Source organism: Lotus japonicus, chromosome 4, assembly GCF_012489685.1.
Source record: "Lotus japonicus ecotype B-129 chromosome 4, LjGifu_v1.2".
Lineage (NCBI taxonomy): Eukaryota > Viridiplantae > Streptophyta > Magnoliopsida > Fabales > Fabaceae > Lotus > Lotus japonicus.
The window spans coordinates 80,458,209-80,481,214 of NC_080044.1; the positions used below are offsets into that span (position 1 = coordinate 80,458,209).

Here is a 23,006-nt window from a genome sequence, read left to right on the forward strand (position 1 = left end):
TGTAAAAATAAAATACAAGTCAGTAAAACATAAATTAAAAACAAACTTTCTTTTTTGAAAAAATTAAAAACAAACTAATAAAAAAAATAATAATAATAAATAATTACAAAAATGAATGAACTTTTTTTTATAAGTCCTTGTGTAACGTTGCACCACCCTAGATTTACCTGTTGTAGTAGGTTACTTTTCAGGTTAATATTTTTTTAATTTTTTTTAACTAATTATCTAACCCTGGTTTAACCCACCACCACTGTTCACCAGAAAAAAAAAAAAAAAAAACCCCACCACCACCACCTCAACCTCAACGCCATCTACCACCACCATATTTTCTCATCCTTCCTCAACAATCACCACCACCTTCCACCGAAATTCCACCCAACAGCACCGCCATAACCACTTCTTCCTCTGGTTGATCTAGGATGGTGAAAGATTCGAACTCAATTTTTTTAACTAATTATCTAATCTGGAAAGACAGAACAATCAGAATCATTCATCAACAGCAAAAACCTGGAATATGGAAGAGAGAAGAACAAAGAGAGAGAGAGAGACGGAGAAAGAATTGAACAAACCCAATGGAAGGGGAAGAAGTGAAAATCGAAACCCTAACCCCTAAATCATGAGACCTAAAACAAATCGTGACCCTCAAGTCTCGATTCAATCTCGTTCTGTTGATTGTGATATCTGAGAGCCACCAAAACCTAAGATTTGGAAGGAAATGAAGATGCAGAGATGTCGTCGTCGTCGCTGCTAGCATCGAGGAGCAGAAGGACCGCCATCGTCGAAGGAAGGGGAAGAATGTCTCATCCTCTTACTAGAACCTCGGTCCAACCGCCACCGCCACCTCTCGTCCCACTGCCGGCCTCGCCGCTTTCTTCTTCTCCTCCTCTCCACTCTCTTCAGCCATAAACGATAAGAAGGTGGTGGTGGAGATTTTTTTTGGTGAACAGTGGTGTGGGTTAAACCAGATTAGATAATTAGTTAAAAAAAATTAACCTAAAAAGTAAGTAAGTAACCTACTACAACAGGTAAATCTAGGGTGGTGCAACCTTACACAAGGATTTTCTTGTGTACACTAAATGAACCCCAAGATATTGCATTCAAACAACATAGGGAGTGCTAACCTGAATACAATGAGAAGATGATCGGTCAAAATACCGGAATCAAAAAATAGGGAATGCATGAAAAAGTAAGAAAACAAGAAAAGAATGAATCGGAAACAAAACATGCCAAAACAGTATAAAAGGCACCAAAAAATTGAATGAACCGCAGATTGTGTTTAGACTTCAGATTAAATCACATTTTGGATAATCTTCTGAAGCAATAAAAAAGGAATAAATCACATTTTAAATTTAATTTTAAAGTGTTTTTTCTTTACCAATGCAATCAAGACATATTAGGTAAAAAAACAAAATAATCTAATATGAACCAAATATTTATGAATATAACACATTATTCATAATTATATATTTACATCTTCGTATATTTATTATACAATTTGTACTTCTTCTTTTTATTATTAAAATTGGGTTTTATTAAAAAAAAACAAAAAAAAACTAGGAAGGTTGGTCTCCAGAGTTTGCAAGACAATTCAATTTTTGTCATAGGCAAATTATTTTATACTGTTGTCCTGCATTTTGAGAAATGTTGTGATTAGTCTCACTGAAGGGCTAGTCTCCAGTGACATTGCCTAATGGTGGGCCAAAACTGTGGTGACATTTGCATGTCACAAGTTGGATGACGTGGAGGGTTGTTCTCTAGAGTTTGCAAGACGATTTAATTTTTGTCCTCGACAATTTTTTTTTACTGTTGTCCTGCATTTAGAGAAATGTTGAGTGATTTGTGATAAGTTAATAGCTTCTAGCTTGTATTGGGCCCGAGACCATCTTTTTAATGAAAGTTAACATTTTGACCCAAAAAAAAGTTATTGCTTTTCATTTACTATTTTTTTTAACTCAAAACATTACTATAAACAAAGAAAGACATACAGATCCTCATCAAGCAATATACAAGTCCTCATCAACCTTGGTCTAAGATCATTTGAGCAGGTCCTCATCTAGCAATATACAAGTCCTTATCAACCTAGTTCTAAGCTCATTTGAGCAGTTCCTCATTAAGCAATATACAAGTCCTCATCAACATAGTTCTAAGCTCATTTGAGCTCATCAACCGAGTGTGCAAATTTGCACTCGTACCAAACATACAAGAACCTTGGAACACATACCAGCACATCTTTGTTTTCTTCCTGGCAGCAAGGGCAGCAAGAGTAGCAGGGGCAGCAGTGGGAGCACGGGCAGACATCCTGAGTGAATGAAGCTTAGTTTGAGCCCCACGACAATCACTAGAAAATAGGACTGCATCATGACTGATTTATAAACACTACAAAAGTGAACCTCATTTTGCTAGTGTTCATTTAAGGGTTTTATTGGGTGTTTCTAAAAAAATGAATATATCACATTATCCATACTTATATAATTTTTGTGTATACAATTTGTACTCCTTTTTATTATTATAACTAAGTTTTATTAAAAAAAAACTATGGAGGGTTGGTCTTAGAGTTTGTAAGACGATTCAATCTCTTCATCAAATATTTTTTAATTGTTGCCCGAAATGTTGCGATTAGTCCTCACCGTAGGGCTAGTCTCCGGTGACACTGCCTAGCAGCAAGCCAAAACCGACGTGACATTTGCATGTCATAAGTAGGATGATGTGACATCTGACACGAGTGTTGGCGTGTCAAATAAGAGACTTAAAACAAATCTTTCTAATATTTTAGGGACTTAAAAGAACAATTACAAAAAAGAAAGTCATTTCCCCCACTCAATCACTAAATCCTTGATAGAACCCAATACAATAATCATGCTTGATTGATCGAAAGGCTAGGTATATTGTTTTGCCTTAGAACCCATAAATGAACATATATCTGCCTCTTATGAAGTCGAGGTTCGCCTTTATTAAAATGAATGATCTAAAGGAGGGAATCGTGGTACTACTTGAGATGTGGGCAAAAGTTTGTATTTTACGTTTATGCTAGAGATAACATTGGAGGATCCTATTGACTACGTCTGGTTGGCTAAGCACGCCACAAGTAGCCTAGGAAGGAGTTTGGGCTGGGAAAGTCTCTAAGCATGATTGTGAGCATATCGGTCATAATTTCATCTACGGTCACATTCCCTCAAACCTCGAAGGTCAACTGGGTCTTGAAGTTGCGGTGAAGGCCTAGGCGGATGCATAGCCTATAACAGTCCACAAACACCCAAGGCAAGGTAAGGGTTGAAGATATGATTTCAAGCGACACTAGAAAAGGGTTGAGGAAAGAAAGCATTCAATTTTCTAAGAGTTGATTCGCAAATACTACCTCCGGTTCTATTTATAAGAACCAAAAAGAGAAAAAATCTTGATCATTTTTATAAGATTCAAATGAAAATTTGTGCTATATTAATTATTTTTTTCCAATGATGCTCTTATTAATTCTAACTAATAAATTGTGTCTCATTAATTATTTTCTCATTCCCACTCTTCAACACTAATAACAAAGGGTAATTTTGAAAGTTTATTTTAATTCAAGACAAATTTAATGCATTTTAACTAGTTAAACTACATTTCTTAAACTATGTTATTTTTTTTCTTCTTATAAATAGGAACCGGAGGTAGTAATAAATATTCATCATACAACGATCACAACCATTTTCAATAAAAATTAATAACTTATAAAGCAGGTTGAATTGGTTTTACCAAGGTGTACAAAATTTTATCAGATTTATGTTTAAGTATCATCCCAAAATAGTATGTTTTTTCCTCGTCCAAATTTTGTATAGATTTGCATGTCTAGCTACACAAATCTTCCTATTCTCCAATGAATAAATCAATTTAAAATCGTAAAAACTTAATGGCAAACTAGACAGTGAATTTCCTTAACGGTCACATTCCCTCAAAGCTCTTATTCCTAGTGTAAAAAAAAATACAAAATAATAGTAAAATGAGATAGAATAATATAAATTCCTCATCCATATAAGACTCACTAAATACACCAAATCATGGAACTCGGAAAAAATATTGTTAAACCCATACGTATCTTCCAACTACTATATTGATGCAAATCATATGTAAAACCTCATGATGAGGCTGTATTCATTCATAGTGCCCTCGTTTAAGTTGCCACTTAACCTAAAGGATTAGTTTAGGCCAAAAAAAAGAAAATAAGGACAGTTTAATGAATCAAAATAGAATCTCGCATCCAACAGGCTGCAAGTTCAAGTTCCTACTGTGGACTGGGACACTGCCCCTAGTACCCTAAAATTGTTTTTTCCAATAAAATAAAAGTAACTGCCTTCCTAAATGCTTCATATTATACTAACTCATTTTTAATGGTAATATTACTTTTTAATATCGTATTGTATCTGTAAGGCGAGAAAATGGGGAACCCGGACAAGCAGTAAGTTTAAATACCATCTCTTTAGCTTCTCTAAGCCAGTCACATTCGATATAAAATTGACGCAATTGTAAAAATAAATTTTAGCAACACAATGACAAGATATTCAGGATTTCCCCCAACGAAATTGGAATTTCCATTGTACATTAAGAGGGAAAAGGCAATTAGAAAAAAGAAAGAAACAAAGAAAAAGGGGATCAATCGAAGTCGCATAATAAAAAGTGCCCTGTGCCTTGCTACACTGTCTTTAGTCATGGTTGCCATTATATGTTGGACAACGGAGAATGAAAGCCTCCATCCACCTCACTGCCTTTGTAGTCATATAGCTCGGGATGTTAATTAAGCCTTCCCCCCCTGAAACAAAAGGGTAAGAGGGACCAGAAATAATTAAATTTCAGAAAATATATGTAGTGTATAATAACATGAAAAGAAAGCAGCAAGCAAGAGATGTTAAAGTAATCATACAAAATAAACAAACTCATTAAACATTTGGGTAATCCCTGGTACAAAAGGTGAGACCCCTTGCCCTTTTCTATTCAGGTGAGCTTTGAGAAAAAATTGGAATCAACAAACAGGCATTGTGCTTTCATGCCTCTAAGAATGCAGTCTTTGCACTTTAGGTCTCTGCTCAAACCTCTCCAAGTTGGATGGCCATGCGAGAAAATCGAATATTAGTTTTAAGAGTAAAAGATAATTGAATTGTGTCCGGGGCTAAAGGAGTAAAGCCCCGGGAAGTTTGAATGTCTTTTGGCAGTTAACTTGAATGGGAACACCATAAATGGGTTTTAACCACTACTTAAAAAAAAGCATTGACTTGGCTCCCTGATGATGTTGCCCTAAAGTGTTAACATTGGAATCGCCCCTAGCATGTCAATGCTACTTAAACAATACACATAAATTTACACAAGCTCATTCATTTTATGTGTGTAAACACCAACTTAAGGGATACACAGATCAAACTCCATATTTGTTAATACTAGTTAAAGTTATGATACTTTTACTCTCTTGATTGTAACTCAAGCTCGTGATATATTTTCATTTGAACATAGAATACATAGACCCACGTGGATACAGATAAATGCATGTGTATTAACAAACAGGTGCATGCATAATAATAATTCCTATATTTTTACCTTATGAGGTGGAGTTCCTGGTCTCGATGAGTTGTTACCAAATCCCATTTTCCCTTTCTTTTCAGAAGACTTGAGTATCTGGAAAGAGCATGTCAAGGTGTCATCAACACTCATCATAGCACCAGCATTATCAAATTCACCACAGTAATTGGGTGCGGAGAATACGGTCACCAGCTGACGTTTAGCAAAAAACTCATACCCATCTTCTACAACCTGACAAAGTGACACCCGAAAAGTTTATATGGAAAACATCATACCAGAATCATTAATTGATTAAATAGAATTTATATTTGTGAGCCAAGCAAAAGCCCAATGCATTCAGCATAGAGTCATAGACAGACGAAGACACCATACTAAACACAAGCACATTAGCAATGACAGGCAGCTAAAGAAAGGCTCATCAATCAAACAGGATTAGAAATGACCATATATTTAGAGGGGTCAACATAGGTGGTGATACAGAAAGGAAACAGAAAACCGTATTCAGTCATCATATGCATTAAACATAATAGAGCAGTCACAACTCAGCCTAATTTTATCCTATCCTTATCAATCCGATCTCTCTCTTTTTCCTTTGATTCTCAGTCATCATTATAAATCTACTTAAAGCATGAAATTATTTTTCATTTGAAAATTTGAGTAATAATCAATAAATTCCAAGCTTATCATGTATGGCCAATTCTAGTATGTATAGCAGTACAAACAAACTAGCAAACGATACTATCTACGAACAAAATAGCCATGGATGGGCAATCCAGAGGAAACTTTTAAATCATATAAACCACCAAATTCATATTTCATTACCTGGTGAGCTCTACAAATCAGATCGAGATCATGATGTTCAAGAAATTCAACAACCTTATCAGCCCCAAATGTAAAAGAAACACCTCGATCATTTTCTCCCCATCCGTCAATATCTTTATCAGGATCAGCCCATAAAAGGTCACAGAGAAGGCCATGATCTGGCACATCAATAGGACGAGCAATATTCCTTATCTGATCTAAGTTTTTTAGTTCAGGTGATAGTCCACCATGCATGCAAAGGATCTTCTCATCTATTAGAGCAGCAACAGGTAGACAATTAAAGCAATCAGTAAAAGTCTTCCAGAGGCGAACATTATACCTCCTCTTGCACTCATCATAGAAACCGTAGATACGATTGATGGAAGCACATTCATGGTTGCCCCTGAGAAGAAAGAAATTCTCCTTATATTTGATCTTGTATGATAGGAGTAAGCATATTGTCTCTATGCTCTGCTTACCACGATCAACATAATCTCCAAGAAATAAATAATTTGCTTCAGGTGGGTATCCCCCATATTCAAACAACCTTAAAAGATCTGAGAACTGGCCATGGACATCACCTGCAAATGAATTGTTTAAAACATAAGTCATCCCCTATTTAACAATTACAGATAACATGGTGGTAAAAAGCAAAATGAGACCTTATTAATGCATCAAAGCAAAAGGAACAAAAATCACAAACCTGACAGAAGCAAGGGATTAATATTAAAAGGGGGAAAGAAGATAACATTGAAGAGTTTAATAATTTTAACATGATTTTCCAAAAACCAACTACTTAAGCATAACATTCGTATCTAAATAAAACTGAAAAACATTCAAGCGAAAAAGCATGATAACAAGTTGAAGAAGCTCCAAAGTAATGAACTCTGAATTTTACAAACTATAAATGCCGCAGCCGCCACTGAAGCCCTAAAAACTAAATTCGATTTCAAAGTTACCAAGTTAGAAGTACAGGGTTTTGAGGATTCTACAATTATTAGCGACTAAGGCAAATGTCACCACAGCATGCAACTAGCATGAACCAGAACATGAAATCGCTAAGGGTGCTTGCCTAAAACACCAGAAAAGCTCTTAACCCCTTTCTTTTGTCAAGCCAGAAACAGGTTCCTGTTGAGTGTTGACAGTTCTAAATACAAACAACAAGCATGTTGGAAACAGTTTCCTGCATATAGTAGTATTGTGCCTATTAGAATACAAGCCATTACGTCTATGTCTATTGAACAACAACCCAAACAGTTAATCAATTCACATGACTTCTACACACACAATTCCACAAAAATGAAGAGCTCATAATCAAGCATTGGTCAATTATCTCAGAACCATCAGTATCCAGTATCATTATCACACATCCCTCTCCTCTCCCCCACCTGTCTGGTTAAACAAAAAGGTGACACAATCCAAACTATAAACCCAGAGCAAAGTCAAACAGTGTTATCAAATATCCACTTAGCAGTTTCCCGTGGCGGTTTTTTAGCTTTCTGCCATGGCCAATACCCCTCCATACGGCCGCCATATTCCACCATTATTTGTCACGTATGACGGGATTTTGGCTTTCCGCCATCAGTAATTAACAACAACACTGAAGTCAAGTCAAGGCACCAAACAAGTTTCAAAAGAGGCACACAATTTTCATACCAAGACCTAGTCATTCACTAAACAAACCAAAAATCCAGGATCCCTAATAAGTTTCTTTAAGTTTTTCCGTGTGAACAAGCATACAGAATTGCATGTGGATTTTCTCATCGATTTCCATTCAATTCAACATCGCAAATCAACAAATAATCAGAATTATTCAAAGAAGATGAAGAAATTTACCGCAAATCTTGATAGGAGCTTCAAGCTCGAGGAGATTGGGCTGGCTGAGGAAGATCTCCTTAGCGGAAACACAGAGCAGACGGATTTCCGCCTCCGTGAGGTTGACCTGCTTGGTGGTCCTCCCGTTCTTGGCCGCCACGAGCCTCCGGATGATTTCATCAAGCACGTTCTCGTCCATGTTCTCAAGATGAGAAGAAAATTTCAAAACACGAAACGCAGAAAAGAGACGAGAGAAACGGTGCCGTTTTTCCCGCTCGCAAAGCGCAAATGACAAAAACGCAGTTCAGAGAGGAAGGAACGAAGGAAGGAAGCAACAACACCACCACTTGTTCTTGTATTGTATTTTTCGTAGCGTTGTGTTCTTTCAACTAGGAACCCTAGCCTTGTGCCTGATAACGACAACAAATGCATAATCTTCTTCATATGCAAAATGCATAAACAATATTTATTTATTTTCTATAAACAAAATTTAATAAAATCCATACCTTACTTACTTTACTTCCTTTATATACCATTGCTGAATCCTCAACCCTATCTGAAAATTTGATGGGGAGAGAGGGACCCTCAACCTCGCACGTGCAGTGCGTGTTGTCTCATATATTCTTATCTCCTCTTTGCTTTGCTTCAGCGTAATGGGATCATGATCATTGTTTTGATGAGTGATGATTACCAGCAATGATTTGCATCCTCGATCAGCATTCGAATTTGAACAAGTGATCTTGTTGTTTTCACATGTTTTTTTATTTTAAAATTAAGGAATAAGTCAAGTCAAATAATACTTACAAATGAAAATTATTTAACCCTAAAAAAATTCTACCGCATTACAGAGCAAGTAAGTTAGTAAGCTCAAGTCCACTTGAAGCAGATTAAACCATTAAGTAAAAAATGTTCTCACTTATGTTTTACGTTACTAATGTTCTCACTTGAGTGGTAAAAGTATTAATTTTTTAATGGCTCCTTTTTAGGTCATGAGAGTGATCAAGTTATAAATTTGAGTCTCAAGTGTTTTGAATCACTCTTCAAACTTTGTCATGTGTTGAGTCATCAAGCTTTGCAGGCTAGGCCTCATTTTCTCTTGTCTCTGACCCTAATTTTGCATGTTAGACATTCCGTGGAAGAGCCTTTTGTTGACCACCTAACCAAGTACTGAACATCTTAACTAGCTCTCCCCAAACAACCTTTCACTCACTTAAGAGATAAACTTCGGGTGCTTTCTTACAACACGTACCATGCGTTTATGGGAGAATGTTAGAGTATATGTAAGTTACTTAGGATTATTTCAATTAATTAGCTAGAAAGTGATTATTAGCATTTTTTGTTGTAAGCACTTATTACTGTATCTCTATATAACAATGTACACAATATTATATATTCAATTCAATCTGGAATGATGTGACAGAATCATTTCTCTCTCACACACACACTCTCTCTCTCTCTTTCAATTTCTCTCACTATACTGGATTTTAAATAATTGTACACTACTAACACTAATTTTACTTGAGTTTGATTGATTTATTTTGAAAGGATAGTTTGACCAACGTAAGAGCAACTCCAACGCTGGTTTCTTAACCCAGCTGGAGTTGCTAAGATACAGTTTCTTATTTTTTTCAGCATTGGAGCTTGCTCAGTTGGCAGGTTCAGTTTCTTAGCTACAGTGCATGGTTGCTTCTGCAAGCAACTATGCTTTTTGGTTTCTTAGCATTAAAAATTATTATTTTCTCTCACTTCCCCAACAGATTTCAGAGGCAAACATAACAGAAAGGATGAAATTGAACAATGTAAATTAAACAGAGACATAATCAGAGGACGAAAATTGCAATTTTATTGAATGAATTGAAACTTTACAGGAAGAAATTGAAACTTAAAACACATAAATTGATATTTACAAACCCTAAAAAAAAAATCTTCTCTGGTGAGTTCTGGAAGCTCTGATCTGAGTAATGGCCCTTGCATGTGTGAAAAGGAAGGATTTTTGCAAGCTTCAAGGCTTTGAAGCTTGCAAACAGGGGTTGTGGGGGTCGGATTGAGGCTGTATGGTGGCGGTGGTGGTTGTTTGGTGGCCGATGGTGACTGCATGTGGTTGTTTAGTGGCGGCGGTTGATGTTTGGTGATCGGTTGGGGCTTTGGAGGAGTGGACCAGAGAGATCGAGGGAGAAGAAGTGAGGGAGAGAGGGAGGAGAAGAGGAGGCGTCGAGAGGAAGGAGAAAAGGAGAAGTGAGGCAGAGAGGAAGGATCTGCAGGGTTTAGGGTGAGAGGAAGGGGAAAAGGAGACGCTGCAGGTCAGGGAAAGAGGAAGGGGGAAAAAGGAAGGGGAAAAGAGGAAGGTGAGTGAGAGAGGTTGAAGAAGAAGCTGCGTGAGAGAAGAGAGGAAGAAGAAGCTGCGTGAGAGAAGAGAGGAAGAAGAGAGGAGCGGCTAGGGTTAGAATGGAGAGTGAGTGAGGAAAAATAGATTATATAGTGGGTGACCGGCTGAGCCGGTCATCCCACCGGCTGGTGCCGGTTTTCTGCCCGTTTGGGCTTTTTTTTTTTTGAATTTTTTTAATTTGACCGGTTTGACCGGTTTTTCTGCCCGTTTTCTGACCGTTTTTTCAATTCTCCGACCGTTTTTTCAATTCTCAGATTCTTTACCTTATATATAGTGCAGTAGACCATTTGAAACACCAACATTTACTCCCACAATTTCTCTCTTGTCCAAAAATTCTCAAATTTCTCACAATGTCTAATCCTTATGAGCAATATTATCCACTGCTCGACAATGAAACACCTCCTACAAGTGAAGGTTTGCAACCTTCGCCTATGTTTCCGCCACAAAACCAACCTCCGCAGATGATTCACCTGCAAAGCCAACCTATGATGGTGTTCCAACAACAAAACCAACATTCGCAGGTGATTCGCCCGCAAAGCCAACCTATGCCGATGTTCCAACAACAAAACCCACATCCGCAAATGTATCAACCACAAAGCCAACATCCGCAGATGTGTCACCCTCAAAACCAACCTCCTCACACCGGTGGTAATGTTCAAAATCCTTCGTATCAAATGTTTCCACAATCGTTCTACCATCAAAACCAACCTCAGGGTCAAATGGGATCATATCCATCACAAATGTCTTATCCAAACAATCCACAATATTGCATGTATCCACCACAATACCAAGCACCTCCTACTGGTAGCAGCAGTAGTTCAAAAGTCTCAAGTACACAATGTGAGGCTATGCCCGAGGAGCCTGAATTTTCTACTCAACGGGGTCTAGATGATATTGATCTTGAAGAATCCGGAAATAAACGCACCAAATGGAGTGGTAAAGATAATATACTTCTTCTTCAGTCATGGCTCAACGTTTCTACCGATCGGGTCGTGGGAAATGAGCAAAAGTCAGATTTGTTCTGGAATAAGATTCGAGCCCAATATGAGGAGTACCGCGACGATGCCTCTCCTTCGAGGACATGGTTATCCCTGAAATCTCATTTTAATAAATTGAATGCTGATCTTCAAAAATTTGTCGGTTGCCACACTAAAGCCGTCAATCATTGGAAAAGTGGACACTCAGATAAGGACATCATGGCTACGGCGCATCAATTATATCATGTAGATACGGGTAAAGATTTCAAACATGAGAATGAATGGCGGTTGGTGAAGGATGAACCAAAGTGGAAGGGAACATTTATGACAACCAGTTCAACGAGGCAGAAGAAGTCAGTAGATGGGGTGTATGCAACATCGTCTGACCGGAGTGCATCAATCGAGGGCGACGAATATGAGGCCACACAACCAGCAACCCGCCCGTTGGGAAAAAAGAACCAGAAAAGGAAGGCCAAAGTAGGAGACACAGCTTCAAGTGATCTCGATTATGTTCCTAACTCCGAGATGATAGCCATCGGGAAAGCTAAACTGGGATTCCTTGCGAGTTTTGAGAAGCTCAAGACTGAAGAACTGGAGGTGAGAAAGGAAAAAAACAAACTTCAAAAGGCGCGGTTATTGAAGGAATACAAAGATATCCTTATGGAGGACACATCTGAAATGAACGAGGTGCAGTTAGCAACGCATCAGCGCCTAGTTGAATTCGCCATGAAAGAACTAGGAATGTCTTAATTCTTGTTGTTGTCTTTCTTAGCGTGTGCCAATGTTGTGATTTTAGCATTTCTACTTATTGATTATGCATTAGTGTTGTAATTTTAGCATTTCTACTTATGTGTATTGCATCAGTGTTGTAATTTTAGCATTTCTACTTATGTATTCTGCATTAATGTTGTAATTTCAGTATTCGAATTTTTCTTAATGTGTACTGCGTTTCTACTTATGTGTTCTATATAGCCGTTGGGGAATATAGCCGTTGGGGAATATAGCCGTTGTGGAATATAGCCGTTGGAGAATATAGCCGTTGGGGAATATAGTCGTTGGGGAATATAGCCGTTGGGGAATATAGCCGTTGTGGAATATAGCCGTTGGAGAATATAGCCGTTGTTGTTTCTCTTATTTATACATGTCATATTTCATTCATCTCAACATTCAAGAGTTGTTTTGTCCTCTCATATTTTCTTCCTCCTATCCAATTACACTGATAGTTTCTCATTGTGTCATAGAATGGATCCAAACAATATGGCCGACTTGGACATTTACGACGTTGTCATTGACGAACTTATCAATGACACGACTATAGAAGATATGATGCAGGAGGAGATGGAGTTTTATCAACGACGTGCCAACACCGTTAGGCCCAAGCGAACAAGAAAGGTGATAGAGAGAGATCGTGAAGCTGGGAACGAGCGGTTGTGGAATGACTACTTCTCCGAAAATCCTGTGTACACGGAAGAGCTTTTCCGACGAAGGTTTCGAATGCGAAAGCATGTGTTCCTCAGAATTGTAGGGGCCCTTGGGTCTCATGACCCGTACTTTTTAATGTCTGTCGATGCAGTTGGAAGACAAGGCCTGTCACCATTACAAAAGTGCACCGCCGCTATTCGTATGTTGGCGTACGGATCACCTGCTGACAGTGTTGACGAGTACGTTCGAATTGGTGAAAGTACTGCAATTGAGTGCTTAAAGAATTTTGTGGAAGGTGTGTGTGCAGTATTTGGTGGAACATACTTGAGGCGCCCGAACCAGGAAGACATTACCCGCTTACTTCAATGGGGCGAGTCTCGTGGATTTCCAGGTATGTTGGGTTCTATTGATTGTATGCATTGGGAATGGAAGAATTGTCCAGTTGCGTGGAAAGGTCAATTCACCCGAGGTGATCATGGAAAGCCCACAATCATGCTTGAAGCAGTGGCATCACAAGACTTGTGGATTTGGCATGCATTTTTTGGCATTGCAGGTTCTAACAATGACATTAATGTGCTAAATCAATCTCCGGTTTTTAATGAGGTTTTGAGTGGAAATGCTCCCATGGTGAACTTTAGCGTGAATGGAACAATGTATAACATGGGATACTATCTAGCAGACGGTATCTATCCCCCGTGGGCTACATTTGTGAAGACCATCCCAATGCCGCAAGGAGAAAAAAGGCAAAAATTTGCGAAAAGACAAGAAGGAGCAAGAAAGGACGTTGAACGTGCATTCGGCGTTCTCCAATCTCGGTTTGCAATAGTTCGTGGTCCATCACGCTTTTGGCATCCGAATGAGATGAAGTCAATAATGTATGCTTGCATCATATTGCACAACATGATTGTTGAAGATGAGCGCAACACGTACCGAGGTAATTTTGTTTATGATCAGGTCAATAATGACATATTGGATGCTGAAGTAGTAAGTGGTCCTATTCCCGCTTTTAGAAATATCTTGGAAAGAAGAGCACATCAAATTGATAGGTCAATTCATCACCAGCTTCAAGCAGACTTGGTGGAGCATATTTGGCAGCTTCCCGAAAACGAGAATAATGAAAATTAACCTTCAAGTGTTATTATGTATTTCATTTCAAATGTATTGTTGTTTATTTTTCATTGTCATGTATTTTCTTTCGTCTTTATTTCTATCATTCAATAAAATTGTTTTTGCTAGAAATAACACAATGTACTTTTTTATTTTTGTTTCAAGTTAGCATGCCGATATTTAAATTTAATTGTTTTAAATATTAAGTAAAATTAAATTTAAATTAAATTCGTATTAATTTTAATTAAATTATTTTTAAGTTGAAGTATTGATTTAGTATTAAATTTTAAATCTAAATTGAGTGAAAATAAATATTATTAATTTATGTTGTATGGTGGGACACGGGTGGGACCCTTCAAATAGTAATTTAAGAAACCATGGGTTGGAGCAAAATCTGCTTCAGTTTCTTAGGAGTTTCTTAAGTCTGATGTGGCAGACAGGGCCCACATGAATAGTGCTGAATAGTGTGTTAAGAAACCAGATAAGAATTTTGGGGTTGGAGTTGCTCTAAAAGGTTTAAACAATTAAAGTTCTGACATGCTTCACAATATGTACTTTTGTTTCCACACGTCGTGGGGATTGGATTTGACTTCTCACTCATTAAAAATGTCACCCTACTTAAAACACTTCCGGAAACTTAATTTTCGAAATATTTCGGAACTTAAAAATCCAAAGTATTTTTCCCACTTAAAAGTGGGGTGTTACATTTATATTTGCACTGCTAGTGAGAATTAATTTCGGAATTTAAAATTATGAAATAACTCAGAACTTAAAAATTTGAAAATTAGGGGTGTGCAATCTAGTAGTGGGGGTAGGAAATCTAATCTCCATGTCGTGTCAATCGCGGTATCCATTCAATTCTTTGTCAAAAGTTTCTTTTTCCCTCCAATTTGTCCAAAGGTTTTAAGTTTGAACAACTTAACACACACAATCGTGGATCCATTATGTTTTGTTGAGTTGTGTGGAAGTTAGGATAATCTTATCTGTTACGCCTCCGGTGGAAAGAAAGAGATGTAGGATGATAGATATGAAGAATAGAGAGAGGAAGTAAAAATGTGATATATAATTTGATTGATAAAGAAATAGAAAAATAGATAGAAAATAAAAGTGAAAAAGAGGCGAGAGGTGCGAATGAACCATAACTCATATATTAATTGGAAAATACAGAATCTACAAAGAGAGAATGCTCAATACAAGTTGGTGGGTCGTTCCATTACACAATTGAGAGAACAACAAAAGCACTAGTTGCCATAGTATGGGCCACAACATTGGCTTGCCTTCTAACATGATGAAAAAAGATTGTTGAGAGAAACAAGGACAAGTCTCTTGTAATCTCTAATGACATACTCAATCTTTGGCGGATACACACCTAATTTTAGTGGCTGAATTACAGCTTATGTCTTAGGTTCAACAATGACACAATCAATTCTCATCTCATAAGCTTTGTGAAGACTCCATTGCATCACCACAACCTCTGTCACCAACGAACCAAAGCTCTAAGCTTCCATACATGTTGTTGCAGCCCAGAATTCCCCTGAACTAGACCTCACCCTAAGTCAATGCTTGTACTTGTGTCACCCGTCCAACCAGCATCAAGATTCAATTTAACCACCCTTAGGCAACGCTCGCCACCTCTTCGGCTCCACACTCCTCGGGCGCCCCCCTCATAGTTGTACCTGTTACACGTCTTGTCATCCCCCAAGAGCTTGCACTGCGGGTCCTATAATCGAGGAAGACACGACAACTCATTATTGAGGAACACATTGGTTGTTTCTGGCCCTCCATATAACATACATAGTATTACATACATTGTACCAGCTTAGTGAGAGGTTATGCTTCCATTGTATCCATTATCTCCCTCAACCAATAGATGAAAGCAACTCGAATTGCATCTGCACCAATGCTCGTTGGGTGTGCGAACCATGCCGCCCTCACCCAGTTACAACTGACGAAAAGATGATACCGTGATTCCTCCAGTCAGAGTTGACAAAGCACACACTCTATTTGGGTTTGAACTTCACGCTTGGTCAGTAGTATGGCTCGACAAGATAGAACAATAGTTGTTATTCTGTATAAGAAGTGCTTCACCTTCATAAGAACTTGTATTGACTCCTTCCCATGGATTAAAGTGACTTAGATTTTTGAGAAAAACATTACATAAAAAAGATTTACTTTTTTTGGTATTTGTTACAAAAAAAAAATTATTATTCAGGGCTCGTTTGGTGGTCATAATAGGATAAGAACATGAAATGATAAATGATTGGATAAGAACATGTTATGATAAGAACATGATAGACTCTTATCCTATCATGCGTATGAGGTGGACAAAATGATAAGATATGATAGAAACAATGAAAAATGTATCAAATTTTCCTTTAAAATAAAAAATTCATAATATTCAAAAAAGTGAGATTGGGCTCACCGGAATATTCCTGACCGTCGGAGCGTATAGGAACAGATTAGGCTATTTCCCGAAAACTATAAATACCAACATATCTTGTTCAATTTTGCCCTAGAATTTCTCCCTCAGCCGCAACCAACACCAAAATGCTCCTCCTCCTCCTCCTCTCACTCTCACTCTCACCCTCTCTCTCTCTTCCCTCCTCACTCCTCCAATTCTCTTCTTCACTCAGCTAAGCTTTGAGTTAGGTTTCTGTGCTGCTTTCCAATTCATGGATGCTGTCGAATTGCCTTTACCTGTTGAAGTTGCTTCCCCACCCAAATTGACGGGATCCGACAATTTCCGCACACCCAGCATGGTTGCTACTCATTCAAATTCAATTCACTCATCTCTCATCCAAAATGGTACCATTTCTATTACCAATTACCCCTTTCCCCTAAATTTCTTTATCAAATTCTCATTTTTTGCATGTTATTCTTCATTTTTGGCTCCAATTATCATTTTTCACCGTTTACTTTTGTTAATTTCATTACCTTTGGGGTTTTCGTGTCTTGATCTGTGCTATTTTGTTGTTTGATTGGTGGTAGCAAACCCTTGACCGTTTTGAACTAATCTAGTAAAATTTTTGAAGCTGGAAAATTGTAATTGCCTTGGTAAAATTGGCTTCACAATTGCCTTTTTTCTGTTTTTGTATATTTATTTATTCTGGGAACATTCTGTGTGGGATGTTCATGACTCCATCATTGTCTTACCTGGAAATGAACCTGTTGGTTTACCACTGTTCCAATTGCAGCTGCAGCAGATTTTTTTTTTCCTTGTCAGTATCCATTTTTTAGATAAAAAAAGGTTGAACTCAGTGTTGTCAAATCGCGGACTGAGCAATAAATCCGCTATTTCGGCCGCAGCGAATAGCGCGCTATAGTGGCGTCGCGATTAGCCAAAAATCCGCTGCGCTATCGCTATGGCCGTGATTTGATAACACTGGTTGAACTTGATGTTTTTGGTGTGCAATTGTGGCGAAAAGGTTTGAACTTTGAACTTGATTACAGAGACATCCCCTTTATTTTGCCAATTAATGAGGTGGGGACTTATTGGAGAGTATATGCTTGTCTTGTCAAATATCGGCAATGGCGGAATTCCAGCAAGCCGCGATGGCCGATATCCTTCCATAATCTGCCATCCGCCGTCATTATTTGTCAAATACGGTGGGTTTTTGGCTTTCCGCCATTAACACCGCTGGTTGGGAGTCAGGGAGAACTCTGTGAAGTGTTGTTGATTAGTGATTGAGATGCACGCTGTCACAATTAGTTGTTATACTTACTGTATTCCTCCAATGCTATTTGACAAGTTTGTTTGGTGGGGCACTACAACCCCTAGTCATCCATTTCATGCATGTCATTTTTTGAATTGTCCCTTATTAGGTTAGTTTTAGCCTATTAATTCCAGTCTTCTTAACTTTTGATATGCTTGTCATCTTTTTGGTTTTATATTCATTATTCATGATTAAATAATCTTATCCTGTTGTTGTGCCAGATGTCGCAAATATGAAAACCGCTGCCGAGTTTCCCTCCTGTAATGAATTTATGAAGACTCAACTCTGTAAGAGTTCTAGTTCGCTCTCGCATCATAAGGGAAACATGTTTCCCAAAGATATGCCTGGTGGTAATGGCAAAAATTGTGCTGTTATTACTTCCAGACCGGAAGGTGTACCATCACAACGAAAAGCCACAAAATCTAACAGGACTAGTAGTTCGTGTTCAAAGAGACCACGGATGTCACAGTCAGAAGATTCCATGAGCGCTAATGGAATTGAGGAGTCAAAGAATATTTCTGACAAGTTTGGATCACTTGATTTGAAGTGTACTTCTCCAGGTATTATTTTCCCCGTGCAGATCATCAATGGCTTACTGACTACATGTCCTTAACTTTCCCCCCTGATTTTTTTAGATACAGAGAAAAGTCAATTACCAAGACAGAAGAGCAATAACAGCAAGCGTGGTGATAAGAGGAACTTTAAAGTTCCTTCTGCAAAGGCTAAATTTGAGTCATCCTCCATGAAAATGGGGGCATACGCCTTTAGTTCTTCCTCTGGAGGGAACAACTTTTTTGGTATGTAATGTAATTATTAGGCCTATAGTTGGCTTACTTTGTAAATCTCCTATTGTTTCCCTTTCCCTCCCTTCGTATTCTTTTCATTTTTGCATCTTACATATAATATGATTGAATGATCAAGCATGTAGCTCCAGACTCATTTAACCTGTTTGTTATCTAATTTAGTTGTTTATAGCCAAGGTAGTCAAAATTGAGATTTTGCCTTTAATTGGGAAGGGGTTGAAAATCATAAATCTAATCGTAAGATTGTGCAAGATTCATATATATAAAATATATATGCATATAAAATATACATGCATATAAAATACACTCTCTGTCTTATTGATACTGAATTTAAATATTTTCTATCTGAATGCTTCGTTTCTGTTATTTTCCTATGATTTATAATTACAGTTCCCAAGTGGAGCTCAGATTAATCTCAATGGAATTTTTGGAAACTCTTGCCAGGTTTATGTGGTCTGAAACATGATTTTCATGATGTCACAAAGCTTATGGATGAGCCACCATTAGATGAGCTCCTTAAGGGAACTTTTATCTGCCCCATTTTAAGCAAAGATAAAGGGAAGAAGGCATCAAATATGAATGATAGTTTTTTGAGCTCAGTTAGAAAGGCTTGCTCTGTCTTGCAGCTCCCAAAACCTGTTCCGTCCCAAAATATGGCTGAGATGGATTACTCCTCCAACAAGAAAATCTCCACTTGCCAATTGAGCTCAGTTTGTGCAGTAGAAAGTGTTGGTAATGGGGATAAAGAGCAGTCTTGCACAACTGATATGCCTTCATGTAAGAAGGTTAGTATTAAATAGTTTCTAATATGCATTCAGTTTTTGCTGTAATAATTAAAATCTGAACTTCAACGGACCAGTTATTAATATATGCCACATAAAGGCTGCACCATCATATTTGGCTACTTTGATCATATTGAAAGGATCTTATTGCCTGCTCGATCATTTATGCCTATATAATTTACTTTGACAGTTTGACAGATAATAAATCTATTATTTTGAGTCTAACGTTAATGTGGTTTTTATACTTACTAATTCTTTGATCTCCAGGATACTTCTAGTGAAACAGAAAATACAGCTAGTCCCCTTGACTTTCCATTATGTCAACCTAAGGAAGTCTTGGAACGGATTGCACTCCATCCATTCCGAGATTTGGAGTCTTTGCTGATTGATGTGTCCAAGCCTGCCATTTCCACAAAGAATAGTAATGACCCCCGTTCCGGCAAGCAGGTATCTCGTCGGCCAAGCTTGCCGGCCTTTCCATGGTCACATGCTTTTGGTGGTCACTCTAGAACTAATTCTGACACCGCTAAGTTATCAACAAGTAGAAGCACATGCCAAGCTAAATGGGCAAGGATAGGTGTCATTGCTAGCTCTACAGATATTGATTGCAGTTTGTTCACAGACTTAGATTCATTCAGCTATGATGAGAGCCTTGTTCCTTCATCTGGAAGTTCAGACTATAAAAGAATTTCATCTTTATTTGCTAATCTTAAGTTGGGTTCTTTGCCTCCTATAACATGTCCTAAAGATTCTCAGGTTAATGCAGGTAAACGTTAATTTGTTACTGTTTATCTCTACTTTCATTATAGTCCTACCTCCCTCTCCAAAAATAGTTAAAGTAAAATTCAGAGTCATCTGACTGATGTCCTTGCTGAAAATGCAGAATTGGGAGGCCAAGTTGATCATAAAGAAAATGGTATGATGCTATTGAATAAAACACCTTTTACATTTATAATTTTTTTGATGTTATTGAGTAAAACACCTTTTACATTTAGAAGTTTTTTCTACATTTTTTTTGGACTGAAGTTGCTATTTGAGCAAGGCCTCCCGGCTTAACATTTTTCTTTGCGACAGATGAGCATTCTCCAAGAGTATTAGCTGCTGCACAAATTCTGTGTGAAATGAAAAATCAACAACCGAGGCAGAGTTCAGATGGAATTTTGAGATGGCAAAGGAAAACCTCACTCAAGGCCATGAAATCTTGCTACTTCAAATCAAATGAGAAATTTGAAGAAACACACTCATCGTCAGTTTCAGTGAGTGGGTCTGACATGATGGCCAGAAGAATGGACCAGGCAATGCCGTCAAAGAAGCCAAGGCTTTCCATAGGCGAGAATAAGAATAGCGGTCCCTCCAACAATGTAAAGAAAGGACCCTGTGGGTGGCCTACTTCAAAATCAGGTAGATCATTACCCAGCAAACAAGTTAGAAACTCTATTATAGAAAACAAGCGTACACATGGGAGCATCATGAAGCAACATTGCATGATGCCCCCACCTGCAAGGAATTTGGATAAGGCTTATGATGGTCAGCAGCAGGTTGGAAAATCAGTATTGATGGATTGGAAAAGGGGAAGGGACAAGTCGGATTGATCAATAATTATTGACTGCAGACTCATCAGCAGTTGGTAGCTGTTGTGTGATTAGCAAATGTTAGGTTAGTAAAAGGCTGCCTTGTATATATTATTATGCTGTGGCTGCAAGCCTGAGATGAATTCGTTGCTAGAGTTCTTGTTTAAGAGCCAACGCAATTCAAATGTTGTAACATTAAACAAGGGTGTATAAAACAGCATAATTCTTTGCTTACTGAAGAGCATCACATGAGTCAATATCTACATGAGACTCTCACCTCCTGTGTGTGTGTATTATCAAACTGTATGTACGCAAACAAGAATTGCTAGTGCTGCGTTTCGGCCAAGTGCAGGTGTGAGCAACAGCAGTGCCCAGTGTTTGTATATTGCCATCTCAGAGAATTTTGTGTTTTGGATCAATGCCAGCTAATAGAAGTGATGTGAGGGCTCACGAAGGCGAAGATTAATTTCCGGTGTAATGAGAAGACTCAAACAAGGAGCGGAAGATTTCTAGGAGGAGGAAACATAATTGAACCAATCTTGTACTAGAACGATTGGTATTCAAAGTCTATATAGGTATGAGACTATATGGTTAAGGATGACTCATAAGATTTGATGAGTACGATAACAAGGTGTATTTTCTTTTTTGGTTCTCAGTTCATATAAACTCCAATTTAATCGTGTTTGCTAAGTAGCAATATGAGCTGAGTGGTTTCCTGAGAAGTTTTCTCAGAAAGCTCATGAGTGAGACACTGCGTGCCGGAAAAACTCATTTTTCATTAGGACAATCTGTCAAATCGAGATAATACAAGTGGCCTTTGATTTTTTTCATCTCATTTCTTTACTCCTCTTCCCCTACATTCTATTTGGAAGGTTAAAGAGAGGAGGCGTGAAAGAATCACTTTCCTATAGGATTATTTTAGAGATAGAATTCCTTCTTCATGCAACACGTGCTCCTTGCACTGCTCGTGGTATTTATGCATTACAATTTGAATTACAAACAGTTTTCATCTTTTAAGGCATCTGCAGCTAGGATGCTGTGAGTAATTAACATGTTTGGTTTTGCATTTACATATTTCAGAATCACTTTTCTTTCCAGAAGAATCACTTCTCCCCTGATGTGGAAATCTATTGAGTTTCTAAACATACACCATCATATCAGAACATATCCTTTTTCCAAAATGCTGAATAGCGTGAAGCCGTGAACACAAGCTACATTGGAAATCAGTGTTATGAAAACATTTGATCCAGTAGCAAAACGAGTCCCATGGCAAAGGCAGGATCAAACCCAGGATGAACAATTAACTGAAAAATCTCAATCCCGAAAGAGACATCTTTGCTATTTGCCTCCTTTCTCTTGATTTCAGCTACGGTTTTCTTGTACTCATCCAACACCTTACACGTCCTGTCTGCATAAGAGCCTTCAACCGTAAACATCGCGTGCCCTTTGTCATCTGAATCCGGTGCTACACGGTACACGCATGCTTGAACCCCGGAATTGCCATTTAAAATGTTCACACGCTTCCTTACACAACAAACTGGACTCTTTCTTAAGTTGCCTAACTTGCTCCTCTTTATATGCAGTTTCCCTGTTTCCCCTTCATATACAAACCAACTATCTACTAACCCAAGCTTCTGCAATCAAATAACAATACCATTTTATAACTAAGGTATATATAGTATATAAAAGCATTGAAATAAAAGATGATGAAGGGGATGTGTTACCTTGCGGCGGTGACGCATGGTGAGGAGAGAGTTTCCTGAAGCGTCCATGAGAGTGACTTCATCTGGGTGCAAGATGTAATTGTCAACCCGATACACCAGATTTCCATGTGAATCAATCACTGTGAATCCTCCTTTACAACTAATCACAAGGGATTTTCTCCAAACTGTGAGTGATGTTGTTGTGCACAAACCTCCTTCTGTCATAGGGTACTTGTTGTTTCTCTCCCCATGATCATGCTCATGCTCATGCTCACCCTCATGCACTGCTCTTGATAGAAACTTGAACCTAGAAAGCAACCTCCTCATCTAGAATAGGTAGACTCTGTTCCAAAGGGTCATATCATATTTATAGCAACAATGT

General features: G+C 38.0%; 3 protein-coding genes across 3 annotated transcripts; 1 reads left to right on the plus strand and 2 right to left on the minus strand.

The window, feature by feature from the left end:
- Positions 1 to 4,452: 4,452 nt before the first annotated feature.
- On the minus strand, positions 4,453 to 8,579 carry LOC130711955 (serine/threonine-protein phosphatase PP1). The gene is made up of 4 exons (XM_057561759.1): positions 8,182 to 8,579; positions 6,367 to 6,926; positions 5,563 to 5,775; positions 4,453 to 4,783 (listed from the first exon to the last, which is right to left on the minus strand). Exons 1-4 carry the CDS (start codon positions 8,357 to 8,359, stop codon positions 4,769 to 4,771), a joined length of 966 nt encoding a protein of 321 aa, XP_057417742.1. The 5' UTR covers positions 8,360 to 8,579; the 3' UTR covers positions 4,453 to 4,768.
- A 7,968-nt stretch (positions 8,580 to 16,547) lies between these two features.
- On the plus strand, positions 16,548 to 21,605 carry LOC130710688 (uncharacterized). Its single transcript, XM_057560039.1, has 7 exons — positions 16,548 to 16,857; positions 17,987 to 18,325; positions 18,401 to 18,562; positions 19,013 to 19,353; positions 19,618 to 20,116; positions 20,234 to 20,266; positions 20,425 to 21,605. Exons 1-7 carry the CDS (start codon positions 16,725 to 16,727, stop codon positions 20,940 to 20,942), a joined length of 2,025 nt encoding a protein of 674 aa, XP_057416022.1. The 5' UTR covers positions 16,548 to 16,724; the 3' UTR covers positions 20,943 to 21,605.
- A 250-nt stretch (positions 21,606 to 21,855) lies between these two features.
- Positions 21,856 to 23,006, minus strand: LOC130710689 (protein LURP-one-related 17-like). The gene is made up of 2 exons (XM_057560040.1): positions 22,646 to 23,006; positions 21,856 to 22,555 (listed from the first exon to the last, which is right to left on the minus strand). Exons 1-2 carry the CDS (start codon positions 22,949 to 22,951, stop codon positions 22,151 to 22,153), a joined length of 711 nt encoding a protein of 236 aa, XP_057416023.1. The 5' UTR covers positions 22,952 to 23,006; the 3' UTR covers positions 21,856 to 22,150.

Coding starts and splice junctions, on each gene's coding strand:
- LOC130711955 (XM_057561759.1), bottom strand. CDS start 8,359: ATGGACGAGAACGTGCTTGATGAAATCATCCGGAGGCTCGTGGCGGCC. Junction 6,927..8,181: donor AGCTCCTATCAAGATTTGCG/GTAAATTTCTTC, acceptor ATTCATTTGCAG/GTGATGTCCATGGCCAGTTC. Junction 5,776..6,366: donor TGATTTGTAGAGCTCACCAG/GTAATGAAATAT, acceptor TCACTTTGTCAG/GTTGTAGAAGATGGGTATGA.
- LOC130710688 (XM_057560039.1), top strand. CDS start 16,725: ATGGATGCTGTCGAATTGCCTTTACCTGTTGAAGTTGCTTCCCCACCC. Junction 18,563..19,012: donor TGGAGGGAACAACTTTTTTG/GTATGTAATGTA, acceptor AACTCTTGCCAG/GTTTATGTGGTCTGAAACAT. Junction 19,354..19,617: donor ATATGCCTTCATGTAAGAAG/GTTAGTATTAAA, acceptor TTTGATCTCCAG/GATACTTCTAGTGAAACAGA.
- LOC130710689 (XM_057560040.1), bottom strand. CDS start 22,951: ATGAGGAGGTTGCTTTCTAGGTTCAAGTTTCTATCAAGAGCAGTGCAT. Junction 22,556..22,645: donor CCATGCGTCACCGCCGCAAG/GTAACACATCCC, acceptor ATTTGATTGCAG/AAGCTTGGGTTAGTAGATAG.